Genomic DNA, 17,615 nt, shown 5'->3' on the forward strand with positions numbered 1-17,615 from the left:
AATTTTAATTTTGCCCCCATGCAGGATCGAACTACAGACCTTCAGTTTACAAGACTGACGCTCTACCACTGAGCTATAGGGGCTGCTTTGTTAGCTAACAATAAAAATAATATTTAATTATTAGTTTTGTTGTACCAATTGAATTATGGTCGCCTTGACTTATTATGTTTTACTTATGTAAGATTAATTCTACTTATAGCATAAAGACTGCAATATTACATATATAACAATTTTCAAAGTTATAATGATATAGTATAATATATTAAACAATGGTAAGAAATGGTGAGAAAAGGTAGAAGGTAAAACACAAGTAGAAACGTCTATTTGCTTAAAAGGGAAAATAATTAGGTCAACCAATTAATTTAAACATAGTTCAATTAATTAAGACATATATCATCTATTAAAAAAATGTTAGATATTCGAATCTTCACCTCTACATGTGGTTGTAGAAGTATTTAGTCTACGATTTAAATAAACTTGAATTTATGAATATTCAAATTAGAAAGTTCAAATTTACAACTGTGTTTGAATTGTAAACATAGAAAAATATGCCCTTATCTTCTTTCATTTTTCTTTTTTATTTTTTTTTTCTGAATTCTAACATGTTGTGTTGGTAAATTCATTTTTTTTTCTCTCTTAATCGTGAAACTATTATGAGTGAAATTATGAGTTAAACACAATAGAGAGGCAAGTGGCTTAATCCAACCTGTAGATCTGGCCAGGGGCCAATGAGTCGAGTTTTAAGACGGTAGCCTAAAGGTCGAGCCTTAGACCAAAGCATGAGGCCTGAGGCATAGACATAAACCGAAAGCCTAAAGATGAAACAAGTGGCATATGTAAGGGAGGGCCAAACCCCTTAGGAGTCCGTTTATTTCGCGGGCATGTTAGATTCCCATAGAGTTGACATTTAAATTATTGTGTTTATTTTATGGTATTATAAAAAGATTATCGGGTGTCCTAGGATGCCTAGGCAGTTGCATCTGAACTGTTTTGGATGTCCAACTGAAACATGGGTTTTCTAAATTCCTGAGTTAAAGGCATCCTCATTTTTCATTTTTGTCCTTTTGTTATATTTTATTTTATACTATTTTACACGCACACACGTACACACATTAATTTTCATTTACATTATATAATTAAAATAAATATTTTCAACATTATATATCATATATTTTTAGTTATATTGTAATTTTTATTATTTTTTAGCAATATATTTTAATTTATATTTATTTTATAAAAAAAAAATCTTAAATTATGATACATTATTTTGTTGAGAAAAATAACATATAAAAATACTATAAATTGTATTAATTTTAAAAGAAATTCAAGTTGATAACAACAAATATGTTTATATAAATTCCAATCATATCAAATTAATTATAAAATTAATAAATAGTCATGAGGGCATTCTTGAAATTTTATGTAAATTGAAGACATTTTCAAGTAGAAAACTTATGAAAGAAACACATATATCAAAATATTCCTAGATATCTGCAAAAATATTCCTACAAAACAGATAATCTAAAGATGCCAAACATCTATAAATTCTAATACATATAATTTCGGACATTTAAAATTTTAATTATCTACATTCCAAAAAATAAACAACCCTCCGTGTTGAGCTCTAGATAGACCCGCAAGAGGGTCGTTGAGACCTATAAGGCCAACCCCATGTCGGGTCAAGCAAGGCTCTAAGAAGCCTACCTCGCTGATTAACATAGGGTCAACCATGAATCTTTTCAAGAGCCCGCAAGATTCTCGCACGTTCTTTATGTGACAGTTTCTTTCAATTGGTACCATTCAAGAATTCCAACTGATTCTTAGACTACACAAATGAATCTTTAATTCTATTACGAAAGGAGACTCCTTTGTAAGCAACAAAATATAGTAAGTCAAAAGGTACGTCAAAACACAATATTGTGTTTTTTAATATCCAAGTCATTCACAAACTCAATAAAACTCGAATGTTAGAGTGTGTGACTTGACACCACATCGACTTACAAACTACAACTCTTTGTCTTACAAGTTAAAGTTCAATTTCTCATTCTATAAATTTACTACTCATCTATTTTTTGACATCAAATACGAATTGACTTTTACTTGATTGATAGATAATATAATTTGTAAGAGTAGTTTTATGAATATGAGTTCATAAATACATTTATGTACCTCATGAGACGAAGATGCAAATAATCAATATAAATAACCTCACATACAACCAATAAAATGTTAACGTGAAATGTCAAAATCTTAATTTTATGAAAATATCGATAGAAATATCAATAAAATATCAATGTTGATGAATATTTCTATAAACTTATAAAAATAAAAATAAAGTATAAAATACATTTAAATTAGTAAATAAACATTTTATGATTTTTAAGCAAGTCACCGACGAATTTAATATAGATCTCTAGGGAGGGAGAAGCCCTCCTCAACTTTATGCCCATTTTTAAACAAGCCACCGACGGATTTAGTATTGACCTAAGGAGAGAGGGGAAATCACCCTCAACTTTATGCTCTTTATATGTATATAACTGCATAATACATTACAGACACAGTAGCTAGCCCAATGGTAAATATGACTTCCAACCCCTTCAAACCTAGATTCAAACCCTACTCCTTACCTTTATTTATTTATTTCAAATTTTCCTTCCTTAACAACCCTTCGATTATAAAGGTCCTATCAACAAAATTTCTGGATCCGTCACTAAAACAAACTAACATGTATAAATCTATTATTATATTTAGTTTAGCAATATTTTATTGTTTATTCTTATTTTTTATGGATTCTTTTACGATGAAATGATGATACATATTGATAAAAAAATATCTAAGATGTGAATGAAAATTTAATACTATGTGTTACACATGGACAGCTTCTTAACCCATGAGTCAAACAACTCATGAGCATATGAACATGTTAAAAATAAGAGCATACGAAAGGGAAATCGACAGACTCCTAAGAGAACTTTACTGGTAAAGAAAAATGCACACTGGTGTCTTTAAACTAAACTAACAATTAATAAAAAGGAACATACAAGGGGTGCTCAGTACTATGATTCTGACCATAATTTTAAACAGACAGTCACAGAATTCCTACAACGCATGCTTTTGGAGATTTCTCAGCAGCCACCACAGGATAAATGAACTTTGTACCTTCCACACCTTAATACTGCCTTCCCAGCGCCAACCCAACCCCCCCCCCCCCTCTTTTTTTATTTTCAACAATGAAAAAAAAAGGGGATTTTATTGGTCATCAAAGAGATTTCCCTGCATAAGTTTTGGGTTTTTTTAGAACTTTACAGCAAGAGTTAGCCTTTGGTTTCTCTTCTTGTACGGACAGTCCAAAGTTAGAACTTTGGTGGTGGAAGCATTTCAGTTTCAGAGCTTTGATTTGTGTTCAATGAAGGTTGGGTCAATGCATACAACAACCTGTTTTTATAACCCAAAACGTTTTTCAGGAAAATCCAGATTAACAAAAAAAGAATACTATTTGGAAGTCCATACATTCTCAACATTGTTCCAAAGAAAGAGAAAGCCCATACCTTGCCAACACTTTTGCCTGAATGCAGATATTCAACTGCATCTACAATCGACTGCACGCCCAAAAATCTTTTAGGATCCACCAAAACCTGTAAAGCGGATTTGAATCATCCAGGTAGAAAGAAGTTACAAAGGTTGTATGATAAGAATTTTGATGAAATACTTCATTACTAAATGAAATAATGAAAGTACTAGAGATATTTGTGTGTGTATTATTATTATCATTGTTGTTGTTATCTTGTGCTTGTTTCAGTAGAATGTAGTCCAGAATAACATTCCCTTAAGCATCTCATTTTCCCAATCTATTGTCATTTGTTTCACTACAAGTATTTTTACTCTTCTCTAAAAAGAAGTACATTTTTATTTCTCCTACCTACTTTCTCTTACTGGCACCATAAAGCTGCAGTTACAAAGCAGACTTTAAGCAAATACCTTCAGCTTGCCTGAGGAGAAGAGATGAAATAATCTATCCAAATGTTGTTGCCAGAGGTGAGCATATTGTATGAGGAAGAACCCAGCCTGAAGATTATTAAGAACTTGTAGTGAAAATGAGTGATACAATTATTACACAACTAGTTGATACAAGGAGGTAGAGATAGTATGACAACGGAATATGATACATTCATGTGCTAAAAGGTATGGAGCAGCCCTTGAATTAGCTAGATATTCTTATGTAGCATTATAGGTAGGTGTAGACGTTGTTATTGATTTTCTGTCCATAGAGGAAAGCAGCATGCAGTAAATTGATGGATACCACAATTATTGTACTAAGGATGCATACAAATTATGAATTAGCAAGATACAATACGTCAATTCAGTATTTAAAGCTCCGTTTGGTAACAACTCTTTGGTTTTTTAAAATTGTGCTTCTTCACACAACTTAATTATGGTTTTCATATTTTTAAGGTAAATATTTGAATTCTTAGCCATATTTTTTAGGTAAGCTTCTTAATCATGGTTTTCATATTTTTTTAATTTTCAAAATTTGGCTTGGATTTTGAAAACACTCATAAAATGTAGACAACAAAAGATAAAAATCAATAGATGGAAGCAATATTTAGACTTAATTTTCAAGAATAAATTGGTTATTAACGAGAGCCAAAATATTAAAAAAAGAAAAAATGAACAAGTCCTAAATCCCAAGTGTGTTCGCTCAAACCAATCCACTTATACAAAGAGACTCTACAACTAGATTCGACATGAAGAAGAAAAAAAAGGGAAAATTTTACACCGCTTGAGAGTTTTCTTTCCAAGAAAAAGTTGAAAGTGGGGCATAATAGATCTTATTTTGTGCATGCGCGCGTGTTTTGTGTGTGTGTGTGTGGGGGGGGTGGGGGGGTAACAGTCATCATGAAATGAGATGGAAACATACAACAGTTTGGCTCTTCTTTAGAATTTTCTCGCAAAGTCCTGGGTAATTTGATGGCTCCCATCCGTTCTCTCCTTGATACTGAGATGAAAGTGAAACAATATAACAAGAAATTCAAAAACAAGGAGAAAAATACTTCCTAATTTTGAGAATAATACATGTGGGGTGGAGCTATGGAGCTACGAACAACAAACTGACAAATTATATTTCTAAGCAATGAAAAAAAGAAAAAAGAAGAGGAATATATTGACTTATACGTTTGAAAGTTCATCTGGATCCAATAACTATTTATGGTAGATTCTGCAGGGTAATATCCAAAGTAAAATATTGGTTCAAGTGGTCTTAAGTTCAGTTTGGGAATCTGGTGTTAGCTTCAGTAACACTCACATTTAATCTACCAAGCGAAATTTCACTACGTGGCAAAATAGAGATGTTCGTTCAAACTTCGCATAGATTGTCAAGAAATATATTTCGACTCGATTAATTAATCCTATTGAGTGGCATGCAGATGGATTTGCATTCTTTAACTCACTGAAAACAACGGCATCTAAATTCTAAGACTAGCAGAAAAATGATATCTAGAATATATCATATCGGCAATTCACTTTCAGCAATAATCTTGAACTGTAAGCATGATATCGCCTTCAACAACTACTTAAACTGCTTTAAGTACAAATCTTGATGACAACAGACAAAAGTCCATCCATTTTTCATGAAGCTCTGATGAATAAGACCTTTCTTTTTCCTTGGAAATAGTATAATAAAGCAAATAAATGCAAAAATATAAACCGCACAGTTGATAAAAATGAAATACAGTATCGCTTGATAAAAATGAAATACAGTATCGCAACAGTTGAAATGTTCCAGTAACAAAAGCATTCAAGTACAAAGCAACAGGATGGACATAGGGCTTTTGGAAAACTAACCTGTGAGATCATTCCGATCACAACCAGTCGTCCATAGATAGCCAATGCATTCAAACACAAACTAAACATATCACCTCCAACTGACTCATAGATGATATCAATGCCTTTAGGATACTCCGTCTTTAGAACCTGGAGAAGCAAGGTTTATAAATATACCCCTCCCGAACTCTAGAATTGAAAGGAAAACTGACTTCTTGGAATGTATCTCCACATTTCTTGTACTAAAGAAAGCATTTATCTTTTGAACCTTTCACCATAACTTTTATAACCAAACTGAAGGGCACTGACACTCGCAAAATAGCTTACACTACTGTGACGCCTATGTCAGATAGGAAAACAGCCTAAAGTAATCAGCTTAAATAATATAATATATAAAGTTGTAAGCATATAATAAAATGCAGTTCGAATTTTGGAGAAGAATGAAAAGACTTTTAGATATTGGGAATAAGAAAACATTTAATTTTGTGGTTCCTAGTCCCACCCACCCACACATATTTAAAAAAATAATAATAATAGAACCACTATCAAATAGGTTCTGTGAAAAGTATTTTTCATTTTTAATAAAATATGGATTATGAAGAAATCAATATCATTAGAAACAAGGAAAGTAAAAAAGACCGGTATCAAATAAACCCAACGAGCCAAAAGGATAACATAAAGCTCCTCATTTTAGGGTTGTTCGAAAGACTATCAAGTACAAATGATTTTAGCCAAGGGCGGAGGCGTTATAAAGGCTCAGTGAGCAATCTCCTAAATCTCACCGTCGATCTACAAGACCTATGAAAGAGCCTTTGCTTATTTTCCTACCAAAATTGAATGTCATCAGCAAAACTTGCAGTTAATAAAAACCTCGAGCAAGCAAGATATTTTTCATATAGCTTTATTTTTTTCCATTTTCTTTGGGGGAGGGGGAACCTAATTCAAGTAGTCAGATAGATTATCCATATTATTGTTCTAGATCTAACTCACAAGCAAAGCTTTCTGTTCAGTTTCAACTTAGCACCTGCTAAACAATCAAACTCAGGAAAAAGATAATGAAAAATTTAGAAATGATTTTGGAAACATACAGTTTTAATGTCTTCAGATCTGTAATCTATAACTCGATCAACTCCCAAATCTTTTAGAAGTGTGGCTTTTCCCTTACCTCCACACGTTGCAACAACCTTATTTCCAGCTAACTTGGCAAGCTGCACGTTTGAAAATAATGTGAAATGAATGACATTTATCTAACAATTGAAATTAGTAATTACCATAAATGTCGAGAAATGGAACAAACAGACTGAGCATGGAAGAGAGTTGGAAGGAATTTTCTCATAGGACTAAGAAAAAGAATTTCAATCCTTTGAAGGAAAATTACATTATATGCAAAACAAAGTGAAAAGAAGCTACTACTAGAGAGAGAGGAAATTATGATTAAACCTGGACAGCGAATTGCCCAGTGCCTCCAGCAGCAGCAGTGACAAGAACAACCTTTCCAGATTCCATTTGCGCTGCCTAGATAAATGGTGAAAATAATTATCAGTATGCTTAGAGAACTAGCATCTGTGTAAAGCATAAGATGATCAGACCAGTACATAAAGAATTTTGTAGAAAAATCAGAAGTTTATATGATTTTTTAGTAGAAAATGTAATTAAATCAGTCAGCAGAAGGAACTGGCCACAATTTTCAGTAAAAACCTTTTCTAGAGCAATGGAAGCCGTTAGTCCTGAAGTCAGCATGGCAACAACTTCTGGATCGGGTCTTGCAACAGGAAGGATATGTTTTGAATGAATCTGTTAAGTAAAACCAAAAAGTTCTCAGTACAAATTCCAAACATTGACACGTGCAACTCTCTCCACCTCTCATTGAAAATGTTCAACAAACAAATTCCCGATGGGAAAGGAAAGAAAAATGAAACAAAATAAGAACCAAGAGCATTACAAGCATAAAACAATATAAAGAAATAAAAAACCAACGAGCCACCGAGCTAAAGGATTCAGGAACAACAATACAAAGAAACCACAAGGCTCCACTGGAACAACCCAAGAAAAAACTCCACGAAGAGATGATCTAAACACATTGACATATGCAATCAAAATCACCAAGGCCAGGATCTAAAAGAGAAGATTCACTCTCCGGAATTCCAAGTGTGAGATTGAAATACTTGGAAACAAATTAGGCATAAAGATGAGCAAATCATCCCAAGACTCGATGATTGAGCCAAAATTTTTAAGAGAAATTCACCGTGACAAACTCTGCATAACTTCCAAACGTCATCATTGCGGCAGGAGTTCCAACCTTCAGGTGAGTGACAGAATCACCAACTGCTGCAATTATACCCACACCCTGCCATGAAAATTATTTTTATTATTTAGAGAAATTGAGTACAATCGTAAGAAGCAATGGTCTTATTAACCAAACATTAAAAAGTTAACCCTGAGAACCTCAAAACCAGCATCTAACGGAAGGATAGATTGAAGATCTTTGTTGCTACTACCGAAATAATGACCTGAGCTGAAATTTACCTGTAAATTATACCACAAGTTAGAGGAGAAACAAGATCTTTGTACATGTTATTACAGTAGTATAACCTAGGGGTGGGGCTTCATAGTCCTTTAAGTTGTGAGAATTGAAATGGAAAGAGTGCAAATAATTAGGAAAAAAAAATACTAGATGACACAACAGGGTACATTTTACCTTCTACCTTTTGGCTCTTGTTAACTAATCATGTTGTTTATGTCAGGACTCAAAAAGTAAATTCTGAATATACACAGATGATCTGGTCTTAGTATTCATTGGTGAGTATAAAAGTTGGTGATTTGAAGAAACTTCCAGTGTCTGAGTTAGAATAAAAAATACTTTGGTTTAGGAGAATTATCCTCAGAAGTTTTATTGCCTTTGCACTAACATCAGACAGAACCTCATTCTGATGAAACGAAAATGGTGCAGCTACAACTAAAAGAGTCCAGTAAGGTTTAAACAATAAAAAAGGGGGTAAACAAATAAGAACATAGAAGTGTTTGTGAAAGTTCTACATGAAAGAAATGGTAAACACTGTACAACAATAAGATCTACTGAGATTTTGAAACTTTGAAACTTACATCGCTTGCATTTACGCCAGCATATATGATTTTCACGAGAACATGATCTGGTCTGATGGGCAATCTCAATGGTGAGCGCACAATGCTAGTTGCTCCACGAAAATTGTGGCTCAGAGTATGAACAACTCTAGAAGAATAGTTAAATGAAAATGTAAGCAATTACTGACTAGGGGTGAACGACTAGATAAACTAAAAACATAGAAGCCAACATGCTGCAACAAGGACATGCCATTGGCACATAATCTAATATTATTCATCTACATGCCATTGGCACATAATCTGATATTATTATTCATCTATATACACCCAAATCATAGACATCAAAGATGAAACAATGCATGATGTTGCACTTGACTCAATTGAATATCAAATTTCAAACAACCATATTGAAATTCATCCTTCATAAAATTGAATCATTGAGTAAATAGTGGAATTTCCGAACACAGAGCATTACGCACACTTTTTCAAAACTTTGGGGAATATCAATTTTCTGAAAAAATGCCGATGAAGATTTTTTTCTCAAATGCGAGGAAGGAAGCAAGTATTTTGCTTCTTCTGTAGAGGTAGGCCAGTACTCCATCCCTCTGCGATTTGTAATCCATAGGCATGAACCAGCTTTTCTCTCATCGGTGATTAGTTCAAAAGTACCTAAAAAGCATTGAAGCATGGAATATTAGAATCTGACTTTATTTGGAAAAAGCATGGAGAAAAATTTTGATTTGCAGCTTGCAATATCTTTCTGACATGTTTAACTAGATATGCACGATGGGATTTTATGTGCAAGTGTACTTGAGAAAGGCCCATTTTTATAAATATACGCAGTTTAAAAGTATCACCAAAATCTTAGATCCAAAGAGAGTTTTTTGTGGTCTTCTTTTATTATGACCTGCCTTTTTTCTTTTTGTTCTTGTGGCTGCCACGTTTTTCGTTCTGACTACAACTCTATAACTCCCACCCCCCACAAAAAAAAAAAAAAAAAAAAAAAATCACAAAATAAAGAAGAAGAAAACCCCTTCCTAAAAATAAATGAAACAAAAAACTGCTGAATGCAGTATGGTACTATGTTTAAAACTGTATGCGGAATGCTAATAATAGTTAATAAAACATTGAAGGATGCATCTATCATCCAATAAGAGTCTGTAATCAGCAGGAGAAAATTTTCCATAGAAGGGTAATTGAATTCTACCACAAAAATTATCTATGAATTGACATTGAATAACGAACCTTTAATCACCATCTCCATGGGAATAAAACCTCCCAATCGTTCAGCAAACCTTTCACCTACTCCTGCTGTGGCCAGCTCTGTTTTGACGAACTGCAAAGAAATTTTGGGTAACACATGCAGATAAATATTTGGTACTCGTCAATGAATACAGGTGAATGAATAGTGCAAACGGAATGAAATGTTATATGCAGACTAAGAACAATACCCAAAAATTGACACATGGGCCCTCAAAATTGATAGAAATTGCAAAAGAATTTTGATGATACAAAAGGAAGCCAAAGACAGAGACCTAATGGATAATAATTCCTCATTCATGAAGTCTTAAACGTGAAATCCGACTACCAACTGAAAATCCTTTCAGGCAAGATAAAATGTAGTAGGTTCACTATACCACGTAATACATGAAGAAATAAAGATAAAGTAATTGAACCATAAAACAAAAGAAAGCTGAACACAAAATAATTGCATGAGACCATCAAGAAACCACAATAAGCATATCACTCATAATCTCATACATCTTGTGCGTGCCCCTTTTAACAAACCTTATATTGGTGATTGAAGATGTTTACCCTAAGGTTGTATTTTTTGGACATTGGATAACATTGACAAAATGCTTCAACTTATCTCCTTACCTCAGGACAAAGTACATTGATCCGAATCCCCTTGCGTTTGTATGGAGAAAGTGATCTAGTAAACATAACAACACCACCTGGAAATATAGAAACACAAATTCGAAGTCATCTTTGTAATTATCGACATTCATTAAGTCATAACTAACCACAAACAGTTTAGAAAAAACAAATTGCATAAGATATGAGACAAAATAGAAAGCAAATAAAAGATAGATAAAACACCTTTGGACGCAGTATATGCAGGATCTGCAGATAGTGGATAAAGACCTGAAGCAGAGCCTATGTTGACAATTACACCTGGTCTTTCCATTGATTGCATGGTCCTTATCTGGTCCAGACAGCAGAGAGAGGCAAAGACGTTAGTTATAAGTGAGTGAGTTCTAAGAAGTTCAACAGTATGTCTATTTTGGCACCAACAATGCACAGTTCCATAGAATTTTTCTCCCTCTCAATGACGGATTTCCCAGAAGAAGAACAGAAAATTTTGTTGAATACGCCTATTGAACTCTAAACTCTTTAAAAAAACTTAGCCATAATTTTTGTTGCCACATCAAAGAAACAAGAGATTAGATATTAGATCTTTTTTCCTCAAATAAATAGAGAGTATTTAATTAACAATGCTACTCCTTCTTTAGATACTTTAATATGAACAAAGGTTACGATGGAAGGACACAGGTAAATGCATATTACAGGATGTTAACAGTCAGAAGTTGAACAACGGTCTCCTTTCCTCATCTCTTCCCTCCCAAATATCCTACTCAACTGTATTTTGAACTGTTGTTAGTTAATTTAGGAAGGATGGTGGGTACATGTAAATGTAGGATTAAAAAAAATTACAACAGATTAATGGAAAATCAAATCCTCTAGGACTAAAACCAATCTCTATGAAATTTCTTTCATTACCAAAACAATTCATATGATTAAGGATGGCCTCAGTAACTAATCTGATAAATTATATGTTTTATAAGCAAACCAAATACGAGATCGATTCGGTTTGAATTAAACAAGTTTAAATTAACTGAAATTATCAGAGTTCCAACCAAAGATGGAAAAAATAATGTAAGTGTGCAGATGGCATGGAGTTGAAGGGTAGAGTGAATTTATTAATGATCCAGGCATCCAATTAGTAGAATTTCCTATCCCTAAGCAAGCCAAATCACAAAACCAAACTTGGCCCTGACAAAAAAGAACACTTCATGGTGTAATTATGGAGAAAACCAAGTCCAATAAGAAGGCATACTGCAAGTTGAGTGCATGCTATGACACCAAGTAGGTTCACATCAATAACATGTCTCCATGTTCGAGCACCATCAGTTTGATCCCTATGAAATACTATTTTGCTGCCAATTCCAGCACTATTGATACAGATATCTAATCCTCCATATGTTGTTAAGTGCTTGCCGAAAGCCTTCTGTACGTCATCTGCGCATCAGCCAAGTTAAAATTGAGTAAACATATAAAGGCATCAACTTATTCTAACAAATGAATTCGTAGAGGATACGGAGTAAACCCCCCAAAAAATATCTACACTCTGTGTTTGGCATATTCGTGCATTGTTGTGATTTATTAGTAATGCAACAATGATTCATAAAGAGTCAACAACCAATAGCATCCTAGCCCTGCCTATGCATCTAAAGGCATCAAATTAATTTTGATAAATATTCTGATAAATGTATTGGTGGAGGATATTAGTTTTTATTTTAATTTAGTAACTAAGCAAAGAAAGGAAAAAAAAAAAAAAAAAAGTAGAGAGAAGGAGAAAAAGATCTATACCTCAAAATAGGGACACATCTATACCTCAAGTTTAGATCAAATGGAGTAGTCTTTCTAAATCACAATCTTTCAGAAATTTCTGTTATTGTGGAGGGATTAGAACAACCCCGTCTTCAGCAAAACACTACCTACTTTTTATGGATCCATATCCATAGATTCTATTTTTTTATTTTAGCTCTACTGGCGTACATGTTATTCCCCCTTTTCAACTAAGAGTCTTATTAATAATGACCTCTTGGCAAATTGGACTCTTTTGTAGTCTTTGACAGGGTCTTAACGTTTAGGGGCTTCCCCTCCCATTGCAATATTAATATTTCATACCATAAAAAAATATAGTTTTTCAGTTATCGCAATCTCCTTGTGTAACCTCCTTAGTGCTAGGTCTTTCGGTATGTTATTGGTATAGTCATTTCAGAAGATTTCCCGTTATCACCAAGATGAACAAAAAATCACACAAATGCATAAAATTGGTTCAGCTTCAAATTTTTCTGCTTTTTCCATGCTTACCACTGTTATCTTGGAAACAAAATTTTTTATTCGTACTATGACAAGATAGAAATAACTCCTATTTCCAACATGAACTACAAAATGGCTTACCAACTGAGAGAGACACATTTTGGCTGTCGTTGCCCAAGTGCTAAGAAAGGGGATATAGCAAGTATAAGCAAGAATTTCGGTGGAGTCCATCCTATTATGCCACAGCTGAAAGTTGTCTGTCTTCAAAGGTTCTTTGGTTTGGTAAGTTTGAAAAGTTGTCACTGGGGTCTTATTTCTTAGATTTCTTTTCCTAAAACTGAAATAAAATCACTACACCCCTCTACAAGTATGAATGACCACAAGCTACGCGTTGAATTAACAATCTCTTAACCATACAAATGAAGAAATATATCCAACTTTAAATTTTAAAAAAAAAAAAATCAGGAGAAATGACAAGAGCCTCGTAACTTTCATGGAAGTGAATAGCCCATTCATAGTATTAAACTCCAATGTGAACAATAACAACTATAGCCATGGGCCCGTGAACATACTAAAACAGCTTATTACAAATGACAACTAGAACATGAAACTAGCAATTCAAAGCCAATATTGACGTTTTTTTTTTTCCGGAGGTAACCAACATTGACGTTATTAAGTTAACAATTACAAGAGATGGATGCAATAAGGAGGGAACCCCACCAGAATCGTTTAAATAAATAAACAATATAATAAAATTTATAAGATCGGAGAGATTCCACTTACTTGTGTTGGTAACATCACATCTTACGAATATTGCAGGTGGAACCTCTGACTTTGAATGAAGCTTGGCATTCTTTTGTTGGATAATGGATACAACTTCCTGTCCCTTTTCTTCAGAAACATCAACGACAGTCACAAATACTCCTTTCTCTCCTAGAGCTAGGCAGATCGCTTTACCTAAACAGGAATAACCACCAAATAACAAGATATAATGAGCATGCCATCAAATATCAAATATTAGAACATAGTAATAAAATCACTGCATTTAAGATAACTGAATTGATTTTTGGTTAATCTTTCCCTAATTCTTAAACGGCTCAACGGTCTTTCCAAAGCATAAAATGAAAATCCACGGCTTGTGTAAGAAATCCTTTTCTATTGGTTATTTCCATACAATACTTGTACACAAGTTCAAATAAAATATATACAAACAAGGCCAGCCTAAGCACTAAAACACCATTGCAAGAGTACCAAACTCTAAAAGTTAAGAACAATGATAAGTTTTAAAAATTTCCCCGTGATGCAAATGCAATTCAACATAACTTATAAACAGAGGACGGTTTGCTCAATCTTGAACCAAAGCTTGTCGGAGAAGAAACACGTGAAACCGATACATAATCAAATCCAACGATATAATTCAAAATTCAGAAGCTCGCAACTAAACGCTTCAAATTAGTTCGAAGCAGAAATAACTAATTCACTCAGCTACATGATTAAGACAGTCCATCAACAATACAGTTAAAAACAAGAAGTCGTTGACGATGAAATCGTCACCATTTTGAGGAGAGTTTACACAAATAAATAACCAGTTACGGCACCAGAAACGCATCAAACAAAATAAAAAGCAAGACAGAACAAAAATACCAATTCCAGAAGCTCCGCCGGTGACCAAAGCCGATAATCCAGGTTTCAACTCCATAGTCAGATTGGAAATGGCGGAATAACGGGTGAGAGGAGGTCGATGAAGGAAGCGAAACTGCTACCGACCTATTTCCATGTGTATTGCGTATATGAATCTATATAGAACGTGGGATAGAAGCGTGTCCATGCTGCTGATCCAGAATGGGAAATGATAAAGATTGCGAAGAAGAAATCAAGCGGTAGACGACGAAGAAGAACCGCTGGAGATTGTGGACCGATCAGAGACGTGGTAGATTTGAGAAAGTTGAGATTTTACGGCCAATCAGAATCAGGCGCTAGTCGTGAAAGTGCCCAAAGCCGGCAGAGATATTGTAAATATCGAGGAGTTGACGTAGCTGAATGGGTAATGTTTATGTGTATGAAATTATGAACGAAGCAATAATGGAAACAGAGTTCATTGTTTTTTGCTACAATATGTACCCATAGTGGAAACAAGGTAGATGTGTTTTTCATCAAATTAGAGAGTGAAATTAATTAGTGAATCTCTCGGAGATTAGTTGGTTGAGTCTTTTGCCAAAATCAGTTGGTAATCATTTTATGGTTTGTTTTTGTTTTTTAAGATTAAGTTTATTTCATCCACCTTTCTTACACCAATTTGCATCTTTTTTAGTTATAATGATTGAATTTTAAGTTAAATTCCAAAAACAAAATAATTTTTTGAAAACTACTTTTTTTTAGTTTTCAAGATTTAGTTTAGTTTTTTAAACAATCGGTGAAAAGTAATAACAAATTAAAAATTTGAAAGTGGAAGTAGTATCTATATACTTAATTTTCAAACACAAAATGGTTAACAAACGGGGGTCTTAGAAAATGACACAACTCACCCATTTTATAGGCTCAAAAATTTTTTTAAAAAAAATCACTATTTAAGAATAATTGTAAAATGTCCTTTCGTTGATGTCATGACTACATGAAGTTATAGTATTATCCTTCATTTCTTGATATTTTTTCTTCTTCATATCTCCTACTTTCTAGCGCGTCTTCCTTTTCTCCGACATGACCACAACTTCCCTGACACGAATAGCTCTAACGCAGTCAACTTCAGGTAGAACGAGACCACTAAGGGCAGATGAGAGGGCACGCGGACGAGAGATCGAGACAACAAGAGAGTAGAAAGTGATGTGAGAGAGGAAAGAGATGGAGCAAGATAGCAAGATAACAAGAGTAAGAGGTCATTCCGCATGCGCAAGGGTTTCGTTTTAGTAATTTCAACCAAATATTAGCAAAGGATAAAAAAAAACTTCATTTTCAAAAAATGGGCAAATATCATTTTTCTCACCCAACTTGGGTCATTTGTACTAAAACTCCAAAATCAGTTGAACTCAACTATTATCAATCTCAAAGTAGAAGTTGGATTCTATCATCCATATATTGTGAAAAATAAATAGTTAGAGTCTTTTTCATTTTTAATCTATTAAACCAAATCAATGTTGGTTGAATCACGAGTCTAATTTTTTTAACGAAGTTTAAGAAACTAATAAGTAAAATAATTGATGTTTTGTAATTTTGGATCCAAGGACGAATTTATCGTAAGTCCTTACGTCCCTCAACTTCAATGTGTTTTCATAACAGTAAAAGAAGAAAGTCATTTTAATTATTAAAATGATTATTTGGCAATTGACATGGTGGTAGAATGCTCCAACCTCCTTCTATAGGCCAAGATGTTGGTGAAGTAAGAAAAAAAAAACCACAATTATATAAATTAAGATTAAATTATAAGTTTAGATTTTTTATTTTTAAAACTTGTATATATTTGGTCCATGAACTTTAAAAAATGTAGACTTAGATTTTTATTTTTATTTTTATTAAATCTCACACTTTCAAATTTGAGTCCAATAAATTTCTAAATTTTTTCAATTTTGTTTAATAGAGTAATAAGTCCTTAGTTTTATATATATATTTTAAAATTTATGGATCTACCAAACACATAATTGAAAGTTTAAATTTCATTACACATAAATTCAATTTTAGATGTGAAATAAAAAATAAAAAAAAATGGAGGTCTATTAGACATTTTTAAAGTTGCGTGATCTACAAGACACAAAATTGAAATTTGTAATTTAAATATTTAGACTTATTTTAATATTTTACAAAACTTTAAACTAAGCCCCTTAACAAAAATTATGAATCTGCCACTACGTGGGTCCTTGGGTTTAAGAAACTCCTTTGGTCAAACAAGCAAGGGAGTACTTCCATCCAGGAAAACTTTAAATAGTGTCTATTAAATTCTTAAACTTTTGATATACATTAATGTTTGAACATTTGACATCAATTTTGTTTAAGTTGTAAGTTTAGGTCTCGTCTAACAACCATTTTCTTTTTTGTTTTTGTTTTTGAAAATTAAGCCACTTCCATCTTTAAATTTTTCCTTTGTTATCTATTTTTCACAAATAGTTTTAAAAAACCAATCCAAAATTTGAGAACTATAAAAATAGCTTTAAAAAAATATTTTTATTTTTTGAATATGGTTCAGAATTCAACCATTGTACTTAAAAAATATGTAAATCATTATATGAAATGTGGATGAAATACGCTTAATTTTTTAAAAAAAAACTAAAACTAAATGGTTGTGAAACTAATTTTTTTAACTTTTAAGTTTGCGTCTCTAAGTTTTAAACAAATTGTTATGGGTTTTTAAAAATATGCCTTTAAACTTTATTCCGTATTTGATAAATGTTTTTGACCTATTCAACATTTAAAACACATTTACAAAGCTATTAGGACTTAAGATTGAAATTATAGTTACTTATTTGATACCAAAATTAGTTTTAAAGGAAATTTTTACAAATAAAAAAAATGTTAAATTATTTATAGAAATAACAAAAAAAAAAAAACACCGATAGACTTTTATAGACTTTTATCGACGTCTACCAATGATAGACATCTATCAATTTTTATAACTGATA

At 32.8% G+C, this 17,615-nt stretch overlaps 1 protein-coding gene and 1 non-coding gene across 3 annotated transcripts; both read right to left on the bottom strand.

The window, feature by feature from the left end:
- Positions 1-11: 11 nt before the first annotated feature.
- On the bottom strand, positions 12-83 carry TRNAT-UGU (transfer RNA threonine (anticodon UGU)). Its single transcript has one exon. It is a non-coding gene; the product is annotated as a tRNA-Thr (tRNA).
- Positions 84-2,957: 2,874 nt separating this feature from the next.
- On the bottom strand, positions 2,958-15,131 carry NQR (ARP protein (REF)). Of its 2 annotated transcripts, none has more exons than XM_039038412.2 (18): positions 14,653-15,131; positions 13,792-13,965; positions 12,020-12,201; positions 11,002-11,107; positions 10,780-10,856; positions 10,147-10,237; positions 9,381-9,570; positions 8,923-9,049; positions 8,266-8,346; positions 8,066-8,167; positions 7,519-7,614; positions 7,261-7,335; positions 6,909-7,028; positions 5,842-5,970; positions 4,919-4,996; positions 3,979-4,065; positions 3,549-3,635; positions 2,958-3,435 (listed from the first exon to the last, which is right to left on the bottom strand). In XM_039038412.2, the coding sequence occupies exons 1-18, from the start codon at positions 14,705-14,707 to the stop codon at positions 3,385-3,387; spliced, it is 1,908 nt and encodes a 635-aa protein (XP_038894340.2). In that variant the 5' UTR covers positions 14,708-15,131; the 3' UTR covers positions 2,958-3,384. The 2 variants fall into 2 exon arrangements, 1 of the variants encoding a protein (XP_038894340.2); XR_016530741.1 differs by having other exon boundaries at positions 3,361-3,435; positions 3,920-4,065.
- Between the last annotated feature and the right edge of the window lie 2,484 nt (positions 15,132-17,615).

The sequence above is a fragment of the Benincasa hispida genome, chromosome 1, assembly GCF_027475165.1.
Source record: "Benincasa hispida cultivar pf3 chromosome 1, pf3_genome.v1.1, whole genome shotgun sequence".
Classification (NCBI taxonomy): domain Eukaryota; kingdom Viridiplantae; phylum Streptophyta; class Magnoliopsida; order Cucurbitales; family Cucurbitaceae; genus Benincasa; species Benincasa hispida.